Source organism: Pan paniscus, chromosome 4 (assembly GCF_029289425.2).
Source record: "Pan paniscus chromosome 4, NHGRI_mPanPan1-v2.0_pri, whole genome shotgun sequence".
In the NCBI taxonomy this organism is placed as follows: domain Eukaryota; kingdom Metazoa; phylum Chordata; class Mammalia; order Primates; family Hominidae; genus Pan; species Pan paniscus.
Window position 1 is genome coordinate 127,914,472 of NC_073253.2, and position 12,568 is coordinate 127,927,039.

Consider the following 12,568-nt stretch of genomic DNA (forward strand, 5'->3'; position numbering starts at 1 on the left):
GGCACTGTTCATGATAGCAAAGACTTGGAACCAACCCAAATGACCATCAATGATAGACTAGATAAAGAAAATGTGGCACATATACACCATGGAGTAACTATGCAGCCATATAAAAGGATGAGTTCATGTCCCTTGCAGGGACATAGATGAAGCTGGAAACCATCATTCTCAGCAAACTAACACAGGAGCAGAAAACCAAACATTGCATGTTCTCACTCATAAATGGGAGTTGAGCAATGAGAGCACATGGACACAGGGAGGGGAACATCACACACACTGGGGCCTGTCTGCTGTTGGGGGGCTAGGGGAGGGATAGCATTAGGAGAAATACCTAATGTACATGATGGGTTCATGGGTACAGCAAACCACCATGGCACGTGTATACCTATGTAACAAACCCACACGTTCTGCACATGTATCCCAGAACTTAAAGCATAAAAATAAATAAATAATAAAAAAATTTAAAAAAACTATAGGTCTGTTGCCACAGGTCAGGTTGGCATTTCTTGGTCATAGTTTGCATTTTTAAAAAATCATTAAGTAATAGCCACTTGAGTTTCTGGTTATTCTTTAAGTTTATAATAAGACTCCTATTAGAGACCAGTTTAATTTATTCTACTGCTTTGTCATACTAATTCAATATAATTTTAAATAAGAATTTGGAATATTTCTGAAGTAAATTTTTTTAAACGATTAAATACATATTATTGTTTCAGAGGCATCAGCAAAAATAGTTGTCAGTACCTGCCATGGAGGTGGTAATTCATTAGCTACAGTAGTGAGTACCAGTAAAATGGGTTGACATTTTGTACCTTAAACCCATGTAGCATTTCACTTAGTGGCTGGCTTCCTTCCTTTTTTTCCTGTAATTTAAAAAAATTTTTATTTTGAAATAATGTTAGGATTACAGAAAAATTATAAAAATAATACAAATTATTCATATATATCCCTCATCCAGCTCCTCCTGATGTTAATTTATGTACTCTGTTATAATACAGTTATCAAAACCAGGACTAACATTGATATAATGCTACTAACTAAATTACAGACCATATCGAATTTAGCAGTTTTTCCATCAATGCCTTTTCTGTTTCAGGGTTCCATGCAGGATCCCACATAGCATCTAGTTGTTATTTCTCCTTAGGCTCCTGCAGTCTGTAACAATCTGTCTTTATCTTTCATGACCTTAACACTTTTGGTCAATATGACCAGTTCATTCGTAGAATATTTCTCAGTTTGACAAACACCACAGTAATAATTATTGCAAGCAAGATCTGTCAGTGGATACTAAAATCAGTAGGCAGAAAGTTGAGAAGCAAGATATTTACATAGTCTCAACATTTCTCTCCTAAGATACTTGTTAATTACAAAGACCAAAACAGTAACTTTACAGTGGAGAAACCTGGCCGACACCATCTAAGCCAAGTGAATAAGGATTAACATCATCAGTAATAAGACATATTGATATCATGATTCCATATCCACTGATATGATACCCTGAAAAGAACACAATGTCACTTCTGTGGTATTCTTCCTAAAAATACATAACCTCAGTCTAACTGTGAGAAACATCAGATACTTTATTTTTAATTGTGTTTTCTATTTAGGCAAAGCATAATTGATTTGAAGGAGAAGGAAATACCAGAATTAAGAAACAAACTGCAGAATGTCAATAGAGACATACAGCGCCTAAAGAACGACATAGAAGAACAAGAAACACTCTTGGGTACAATAATGCCTGAAGAAGAAAGTGCTAAAGTATGCCTGACAGATGTTACAATTATGGAGAGGTTCCAGGTAAGTTTATTGTAGTTTAAGGCAGAATAAAACTTGTTCCATGGTGGCTTGAATTTGAAGTGTGAGAGTTAAAAATAGTAGCTAGTATTCAGGTACAGGTTGTGTTTAGAATTCCCCATCCTGAATTTCAGATACCCTCAGGGAGCAACTGCTTAGTTTACATCCCTGGGTTTAAACTTTTTAATTCATAAATTTAAAAATTAAGACAGTTCTGTTTGTTTTTCATCTTTAGTCAGCTTCCTTTTGTTTACATCATTTGAATTGCTGATAATTAATTTCACTTTTATCCTATTAAACTTTGCTAAAATTGTATCTGAAAATGGTTTATAAGTTTAGATTTAAAAAATAAATGATAAGAGCAATTAATTTTTAAAGATTTTGAATAATGCAGTAAGTTTATTAAAGGAAATAATTTTGTTATATTCTTAAGATGGAACTTAAAGATGTTGAAAGAAAAATTGCACAACAAGCAGCTAAGCTACAAGGAATAGACTTAGATCGAACTGTCCAACAAGTCAACCAGGAGAAACAAGAGAAACAGCACAAGTTAGACACAGGTAATACAGTCTGTGTCCTTCTGTACTCATAGAGACTTTGACATTGCGAGCACATGCCTTTTACAGTCAATTTTATATCTGTTACATGGACAACGAAGTTCCTTCCAGTCCACAGTATATTCGCTCTTTTTTTCTGAAAAGCATCACTTCTCTTTTTTCTCTTACTTTGCACAACAGATTTTGAACAGTAGGAGAGTATGAAATAAGCTGTATTCTCTTTTCTTTTTTTTTTTAAGATAGAGTTTCACTCTTGTCGCCCAGGCTGGAGTGCAGTGGTGCAATCTTGGCTCACTGCAACCTCCGCCTCCCGGGTTCAAGTGATTCTCCTGCCTCACCCTCCTGAGTAGCTGGGGTTACAGGCACACATCACTACGCCCAGCTAATTTTTGTATTTTTTCGTAGAGATGGGGTTTCACTGTGTTTGTCAGGCTGATCTCGAACTCCTGACCTCAGGTGATCCACCTGCCTCAGTCTCCCAAAGTGCTGGGATTACAAGTGTGAGCCAGTGCGCCTGGCCATGAGCTGTATTCTTTCTCATTCATACCTGCCCTGTAAGCTTTCCCTGTGAGTGGCCAGCAGGGGACATAAAGCTGATTTGAGAACTAGCAGGGTTCTCATTATATTTTTGTTGCAGTGGGTGGGGCCCACAGAAATAGCATTTGTGGATTCCATAGACCGATAAAAATGGGAAGAATGATACAAATAGTATTTTCTATGCCCTTACATTAATTATTGTGATAATATGTTTTTGTGTAGTTTCTAGTAAGATTGAATTGAATCGTAAGCTTATACAGGACCAGCAGGAACAGATTCAACATCTAAAAAGTACAACAAATGAGCTAAAATCTGAGAAACTTCAGATATCCACTAATTTGCAACGTCGTCAGCAACTGGAGGAGCAGACTGTGGAATTATCCACTGAAGTTCAGTCTTTGTACAGAGAGATAAAGGTAAGAATATCCATACATGTTTTTTGTAAAATTATTTTAATTATTTTTTTATTTTTATTTTTATTTTTTGAGACAGTCTCGTTCTGTCACCCAGGCTGGAGTGCAGTAGCACGATCTCGGCTCACTGCAACCTCCATCTCCTGGGGTCAAGTGATTCTCTTGCCTCAGCCTCCGGAGTAGCTGGGATTACAGGCGTGCACCACCATGCCTGGCTAATTTTTGTACTTTTAGTAGAGACGGGTTTTCGCCATTGGACAAGCTGGTTTCAAACTCCTGAACTAAGGTGATCTGCCTACCTTGGCCTCCCAAAGTGCTGGGATTACAGGCGTAAGCCAGCATGCCCTGCCCTATTCTTCTTTTTTAGAGACAGAGTCTTCATCAGTCTTCCAAGCTGGAATGCAGTGGTACAGTCACAGCTCACTCACTGCAGCCTCGACCTCCTGAGCTCAAGCAATCCTCCTGCCTCAGCCTCTCAAGTAGATGGGACTACAGGCACACACCACCACGCCTGGCTAATTTTTAAAATTTTTGTAGAGACAGGGTCTCACTATGTTGTTCAGGCTGGTCTCAAACTCTTGGCCTCAAGCAATGCAGCCTTGGCCTCCCAAAATTACAGGCATACATCACCTCACCCAGCCCATGTTTCTTTAATATGAAATGCTCTTTATTAGTGTAATGGCCAGAACTCTCAGCACCTCATCGCACTTATTCTAAAATTGACCACATAATTGGAAGTAAAACACTCTCAGCAAATGCAAAAGAGCAGAAATCGTAACAAACAGTCTCTCAGACCACAGTGCAATCAAATTAGAACTCAGGATTAAGAAACTCACTCAAAACCACACAACTACAAGGAAACTGAACAACCTGCTCCCGAATGACTACCGGTTAAATAACGAAATGAAGGCAGAAATAAAGATGTTCTTTGAAACCAGTGAGAACAAAGATACAGTGTACCAGAATCTCTGAGACACATTTAAAGCACTGTGTAGAGGGAAATTTATAGCACTAAATGCCCACAAGAGAAAGCAGGAAATAACTAAATTCGACACCTTAACATCAAAATTAAAAGAACTAGAGAAACAAGAGCAAACAAATTCAAAAGCTAGCAGAAGACAAGAAATAACTAAGATTAGAGCAGAACTGAAGGAGATACAGACACAAAAAACCCTTCAAAAAAATCAATGAATCCAGGAACTGGTTTTTTAAAAAGATCAACAGAATAGACCACTAGCAAGACTAATACAGAAGAAGAGAGAAGAATCAAATAGATGCAATAAAAAATGATAAAGGGGATATCACCACCCATCCCACAGAAATACAAACTACCATCAGAGAATACTATAAACACCTCTACGCAAATAAACTAGAAAATAATAAATGGATAACTTCCTGGATACATACACCCTCCCAAGTCTAATCCAGGAAGAAGTCACATCCCCAATTGGACCAACAACAAGTTCTGAAATTGAGGCAGTAATTAATAGCCTGCCAACCAAAAAAATCCAGGACCAGACAGATTCACAGCCGAATTCTACCAGAGGTACAAAGAGGAGCTGGTACCATTCCTTCTGAAACTATTCCTAACAATAGAAAAAGAGGGAATCCTCCCTAACTCATTTTATAAGGTCAGCATCATCCTGATACCAAAACCTGCAGAGACACAACAAAAAAAGAAAATTTCAGGCCAATATCCCTGATGAACATTGATGCAAAAATCCTCAATAAAACACTGGCAAACCGAATCCAGCAGCATGTCAAAAAGCTTATCCACCACAATCAAGTCGGCTTTATTCCTGGGATGCAAGGCTGGTTCAACATATGCAAATCAATAAATGTAATCCATCACATGAACAGAACCAAAGACAAAAACCACATGATTATCCCAATAGATGGAGAAAAGGCCTTCGATAAAATTCAACACCGCTTCATGCTAAAAGCTCTCAATAAACTAGGTATCGATGGAATGTATTTCAAAATAATACGAGCTATTTATGACAGACCTACAGCCAATATCATACTGAATGGGCAAAAACTGGAAGCATTCCCTTTGAAAACCAGCTATTATGAGGATCAAATGAAAATGGTATAATAATTATTTGTGTGGTTCCTAAGTGATAGAACTTGTACTAGTAAGTAAAGATTTCTGGAAGAAGGAGTTTGCCGTAATAAGGAAGAACTGGCTGCCTGGTTAAGTAGTAAATGTTATTGGAGGTGGTCAGGTGGTGGTTGGTTAATTCTGTATAAGGATTCCTGCTTGTACAGGAGGTTTGTCTTATCTGCAGATCCTTTATCTATGGCGGACACTCTCAGTCATAGCACTCTTTCCATTTGATTCCAGATGTGGTTTCAGAACCCTTACCAATACAGTGAGCAGGCACTCAGTTGCCACTGGAATGCATTTGACATCCCTTATATAGATTAATCACATCTAAGACTCAACCAGTTATAAACAGTTATAAACAATCTTACCTAGGTTTATATAATTATGCGTACTCATTCAATAAGCACTAAGTATATTACTGAATAATTACTATAAATTTTTATTAAATAATTTTAGATTACAAAATATCAGAGGTTCAGAATATAATATAAAATAGTACTTGCATCTGTATAATGTTTTACTATTTATAAAGCACTTTGACATTGAACCATTCAGTGCCTCAGCAACCCTATTTAGATGATGAAATCTCTTTATAGAAAAATTGAGATTTACAAATGTCTCATGAGTGCCTAAGTTTATGCAGCTAATAGGAAGCAGAGTTGATTTTCTGATAGATCTTCTGACACTGAAGGCATTTGACTTCCTAACATACCATACCACTTCCCAGTATGATAAAATAGACCTATATTGAAGTAATTACTAAATAATTGTATCTCCCTCTATAGATTCACTCAGTACCTCAGAATCTTAAAGTGCTTGAGGACCTTTGTTTTGAACTGTGGTTATCATATAACTATGTTGTAGATTTAGTGTTACAAGGCTAAATAATGGGGACTTCTATTTAGTAAAATAGTTTATTACTTGAAAGCCCCGTTCCTTCCAAAATAGATGTGGAGACACCAACATTAGTTTAACGGTATGCTTTTATTACCATGAAATATCTGCGTAGCCTTAGCAGGCTAAGCTTAAGGACAGAAGTGTTTTTACCATCATGTTTTCATCTGAAAAAGAAAAGTCTGGACTGAATGAGCTTTCCTATTCTTTGATCATGCAGCAGTGACGGGCACCCGTAAAATCATGAAAACTCATGCTTGAAGCCACACGCTAATATAATTGGGAGCACATGGCCTAGATTAAGAATCAAATTAGTGGTTGATGCAGTATAGCATGCGTAGTGGTTAAGAGCGTGAACTCTGGAGCTGGACTGGGTTAAAATCTTGGCTGCTTCATTTATTGGCTGTTGTGACCCTGGACAAATCATTCTCTGTGTCTGTTTGCTCATTTGAAATATAGGACTGAAAATGATGATACTGTCCTCATAGGGTCATTGAAAGGAGCAAACGAGTTGACTTTTAGAGCCTGGCACATAGAAAGTGCTTTCATTAAGACTGTGAAGTCTGACACCTAAAGTAAGATAATGGAATATTATATAATACTTTATCTTTTTTATATTTTTAGGATGCTAAAGAGCAGGTAAGCCCTTTGGAAACAACATTGGAAAAGTTCCAGCAAGAAAAAGAAGAATTAATCAACAAAAAAAATACAAGCAACAAAATAGCACAGGATAAAGTAAGATTTCATTTATATATTTACTTATCAAATGTCTGTATTAAACTTATGTTCATAGCACCATGTCGGACACTTATTTCACATGAAATTAAATAGCATAAGATAAATAGTATTTTCAGATTCATGGTATAATTTTGACATTAGAAATTCTTGTTAGAACAAGGATTTGATGTAAATTATTTTGCTGCTTGATCTAAAATAGAAGTTAAGAAATGAGACTAATTAATCAATTCCTATAGGTGAGAAAGGGACTTGTCTGCGATCATAAAATTCAGTAGTGGTGGAAACTGGAACCCAAGGTTCATAACTTCCCAGCCAGTGTTTTACTGTGCTCTCCTGTTATGTGCCCTTAAGTACAACCAGTGTAAATTTAATGAATATTTTTCTACAGCTGAATGATATTAAAGAGAAGGTTAAAAATATTCATGGCTATATGAAAGACATTGAGAATTATATTCAAGATGGGAAAGACGACTATAAGAAGGTAATTTAAAACTTAAAATTATTTATTTGATTGTATTTTTATTTCATGTGCTTAAAGAATTTTCTTTTTTTGTAGCAAAAAGAAACTGAACTTAATAAAGTAATAGCTCAACTAAGTGAATGCGAGAAACACAAAGAAAAGATAAATGAAGATATGAGAATCATGAGACAAGATATTGATACACAGAAGGTAGGTTTGTTTTGCTTATGATATCACTTACACCTATGACATTCTTTTATATAGTTTTATTTTCAATAGAAGATCCATTGAATAGAAATGCAAAAAGGAAAGAGGCCAAGCGTGGTGGCTCACACCTGTAACCCTGCACTTTGGAAGGCCGAGGCAGGTGGATCACTTGAGGCCAGGAGTTCAAGACCAGCCTGGCCAACACAGTGAAACCCTGTCTGTACTAAAAATACAAAAATTAGCCGGCCGTGGCGGCGCGCACCTGTAGTCCCAGCTACTCGGGAAGCTGAGGCATGAGAATCACCTGAACCTGGGAGGCAGAGGTTGCAGTGAGCTGCGATTGTACCACTGCACTCTAGCCTGGGCGACAGAGCGAGACTCTGTCTCTAAAAAGAAATGCAAAAAGTAAAGAAAAATAATTCCAATAACATTCTTACTTCATTTATTTTTTATTTTTATTTTCACTAAAAGACTCGTGGTAAAAGTTCGAACATAAAGGCATAAAAGTGTTCCTCCCCTTCTCCTAATTCTCAATCTTACTTCTACATGTCATTAACTGTTACACTTATTTGTTCTTAAAGGAGTTTTTTATTCATATACCAGCAGATAGGTAGATAAATTTAGGTGTGTGTGTATATATATATATTTAAATTTACTTTTATGGATGGGGTCGTATCATGTTATTCTGTACCTTTTTTCACTTAACATAATTTGATTTTACCTATCAACTCACAGATATATCACATTCTTTTTAATGATTATAAAATAGTCCATTTTGTGTATATACCAGCACTTACTCAGATTGATTTCATTTCCTTATCACAAACTGTGTGACAGTGAACATCTTTAACATGTATCTGTATCTTTTCTTATTCTAACATATCTTTATGTAGCATAAATTCACAAAAGACGGATTAAGGTTTAATAATCTTGAAAGTAATCTGTAAGGAAAATATTTATATATTAAGTCATTTTCCAGTTGATTCCTATATCATTTATTTTCTCTATTAAAGAAATTAATTTCTATAGTATAATCAAAATCATATTAAGAAGCCATCATCACATGCTTTATGCAAGCATGGTAGTTAATGCCTTTAAAAACTATACCATTTCTCTGTTCTTACTGTTTTAAACAAAATTTACTATTTGAATGCCTTAACCACTTGGTTATAAGTGGTTGCTTAAAATCATTTGGAAGATTAGTTACATTAGTTTTCTGCTGGGTCTCTTTCTGTACCACCAAGAATTTCAAATATATGAAATATCAGTCAAAGGGAGATCAGATCTCTGCCTGGCCTAATACATATTGAATAACTGTATAAATTTATGATGCATATATAACAAAATAATTATCACTAGCTTTTATGTAGTTGCCTATATAAAAATCACAATCTGTAAATTCGCAGCAGCTCTCTGTATATATATACGAAATTGTTAAGATTAATGATCTATGACCCCTTTTAAAGTGATGGTCTAAACTTAGTGGATCTGATGGTATTAGTTTACTTTGTAACCTTCCTTGTTCCAGAAATTATTTACTTAGTTATATACAATAGAGCAAAGATAAATGTATTTCAAGTTAATGGGAAAACAAGGCAGTGTAGAAATAAGGGCAAGAAAGTAATGAAACCAGGAGAGAAGTGTATAAAAAGTATGCATGAAGTCTGATGTGCTTGCTAAAGATTCTAGTAATCAAGTAAAGAGAGGAGGCCAGGCGCAGTGACTCATGCCTGTAATCCCAGCACTTTGGGAGGCCAAGGCAGACGGATCACCTGAGGTCAGGAGTTCAAGACTAGCCTGGCCAACATGGTAAAACCCCATCTCTACTGAAAATAGAAAAATTAGCCAGGTGTGGTGACACGTGCCTGTAATCCCAGGTACTCAGGAGGCTGAGGCAGGAGAATCGCTTGAACCTCGGAGGCAGAGATTGCAGTGAGCCAAGATCACGCCATTGCACTTCAGCCTGGGTGACAAGAGTGAAACTCCGTCTCAAACAAACAAACAGAAACAAAAACAGCCAGGCGTGGTGGCTCACGCCTGTAATCCCAGCACTTTGGGAGGCCAAGACGGGCAGATCACGAGGTCAGGAGATCGAGACCATCCTGGCTAACACGCCGAAACCCCGTCTCTACTAAAAAATACAAAAAATTAGCCAGGCCTGGTGGTCGGCGCCTGTAGTCCCAGCTACTCAGGAGTGTGAGGCAGGAGAATGGCGTGAACCTGGGAGGCGGAGCTTGCAGTGAGCCGAGATCGCACCACTGCACTCCAGCCTGGGTGACAGAGCCAGACTCTGTCTTAAAAAAAAAAAAAAAAAAAGAAGTCACAATTAGTCAAGATTCACATTGTGTCAATGCTAAAAGAAAACCAGTGTCCTATACTGACTACAGGAAAATGTCTCTATTCATAGAAAGGAAGACATGTATAGTCTTCAACAGACTTCGCAGGGCTTTAAAAAAAATACAGTGTATCTCAGCATCATTATTCCTTGATACGAGGTTCTGTAGAGGGTGGTATGATTGAAGCCTGAAGTAAATGTTAATGTTTAGAAAGCAAAGGTTCTTAGCTAGGGGCACCTGTAAATCGTCTGAGTTTTTCCACTTCTAGCTATAGAACTAAGAAAATTGAAAACATATGTTCCCACAACAACTTGTACAAGAATGCTCATAGCAGCATTATTTGTAATAGTCAAAATATGGACACACCCAAATGGCCATCAACTGATGATCAGATAAACAAAATGTGGTATACCCATACAATGGAATATTATTCAGCCATAAAAAGGATACATGCTACCACATGAATGAACCCTTAAAACATGCTACGCAAAAGAAGCCAGTCACAAAAGGTCACATAATGTACGATTCCACTTACAATAAATGCACAGATTAGGTAAATCCAGTGACAGCAGATTAATGTTTCCAGGGGGCTAGAGGTGAAGAAGGAATAGAGTGACTGTTATTGAATATGAGATTTCCTTTTGGGATGATCAAATGCTCTGGAATTGGATAGTGGTGATGGTTGTATAACCTTGTAAATAAAGTAAAACTGCTAAATTGTACACGTTTGAACAGTGAATTTGTGGAATATTAATTACATCTCAGTTTTTAAAAAATGACTTAGGTTATTAAAAATACATGTGTTGGCCGGGCACAGTGGCTCATGCCTGTAATCCTAGCACTTTGGGAGGCCGAGGCGGGCAGATTGCTTGAGCCTGGGAGTTCCAGACTATCCTGGGCAATATGGCGAAACCCCATCTCTACAAAAAAATTAGCCAGGTGTGATGGTGCACACCTGTAGTCCCAGCTACTCAGGAGGCTGAGGTGGGAGGATTGCTTGAGCTGGGGAGTTCAAGGCTGCAGTGAGCCCTTACCACGCCACTGCACTCCAGCCTGGGCAACGGAGCAAGACCCTGTCTCAAAAAAAAAAAATATATATATATATGTCTATGTCTCCAATCCACACCAGTGAATCAGAATCTTGGGGGTTTGGGTAGAGATATGTGTGTTTTGTTGAAATTCCTTAGAGGTTCTAATATATCCCTTTAGCTGTAAATAACTGAGCCAGCACTGGATGGACTGCATAGCTTTCAGGCAGTCTTCTAGAAGTGGTGTTATTCCCAGCCAGACTTTTGGTGGACATTGGACTGTAATCTGTTCAGCATGCCACTCTCTCACAGGTATCTAGAATGCAGCTAATTTTTATGTTTCCATAGGTGACCAGCTGCATGCATTAACTGTCATCTGAGTTGGATGATTGGGGTTAATATTTAAGAGCTGAGGAGCCTAACAGTCACTTATTTACGTACTGATTTAAGCCCTGCTAAATTTAGTCCACAGAATAAAATAATTTGGAAACTTAACCGCCTTTCTCAGTTTTCAGCTGAAGGAATATATGAAGAGAACTGTAGGTGACCTGACTTGTCCAAGGTCACAAAAAGTAGTAACAGGTAGAACTGGACCCTACACTATCAAATTTCTAGTAGAATGGAAAAACATTTGTGGTATACTATAACTGCATCTGATTTTTTTTCCCTTCCTTTCTCTGATACATTTTGTAGACTATAATTGGAATTCTCACTGCTTACAGTACAAAGGACAAATTTGACCCAAAAGGCATTTTATTAGCAATTATTGAGTCAGGCACTATACTGATTATATACACTCATTCCTTTAATCTTCACAATAGTCCTTTTTTTTTTTTTTTTTTTTTTTTTTTTTTTTTTTTTTAAATTAGATGGAGTCTTGCTCTCTCACCCAGGCTGGAGTGCAGTGGCACAATCTCGGCTCACTGCAACATTCGCCTCCCGGGTTCAAGTGATTCTCCTGCCTCAACCTGCCTGGGGCTACAGGCGAGTGCCACCAGGCCTGGCTAATTTTTGTATTTTTAGTAGAGGTGGGGTTTCACTATGTTGGCCAGGATGATCTCGAACTCCTGACCTCAAGTAATCCATCTGCCTTGGCCTCCCAAAGTGCTGGGATTACAGGTATGAGCCACCGCGCCCGGCCACACAATAGTTCTTTATGATAGATAGTATTATTATTGACCATGTTATAAGCAAACTGAGGTTCAGAGAATTTAAACTAATTTGCCCAAAGTTATCCAGTTTAAAAGTAATAACACTGTGATTTGAGCCTAGATGTATCTGACTTCAAAGCATTACACTCTTGATGTGGTATATACTGTCTTTCAAAACTAGAAGAATAATGGAAGCTGACCTAAAAGAAAGAAATGCCTAGCTGTCTGGTAACAATGCAGGTAGACAGACCAGCAACAATATTTTGTGCCAAAAATCAATCTCATCTAAAAATGTGATAGCACTTTAAAGAGTCCTTTCATGCAATCGTGAAAACAAATTCAAATG

At 37.4% G+C, this 12,568-nt stretch overlaps 1 protein-coding gene across 4 annotated transcripts in view; it reads left to right on the forward strand.

The window, feature by feature from the left end:
• The window catches only part of RAD50 (RAD50 double strand break repair protein), an 87,236-nt gene that overhangs the window by 46,563 nt on the left and 28,105 nt on the right, over positions 1-12,568 (forward strand). For all 4 annotated transcript variants that reach the window (XM_034960466.3, XM_003829302.6, XM_055112628.2 and 1 more), the window contains 6 exons: positions 1,608-1,797; positions 2,228-2,354; positions 3,111-3,304; positions 6,927-7,037; positions 7,429-7,521; positions 7,597-7,710. In XM_034960466.3, the coding sequence (XP_034816357.1) occupies positions 1,608-1,797; positions 2,228-2,354; positions 3,111-3,304; positions 6,927-7,037; positions 7,429-7,521; positions 7,597-7,710 (829 nt within the window). The remainder of the gene's footprint in view (positions 1-1,607; positions 1,798-2,227; positions 2,355-3,110; positions 3,305-6,926; positions 7,038-7,428; positions 7,522-7,596; positions 7,711-12,568) is intronic.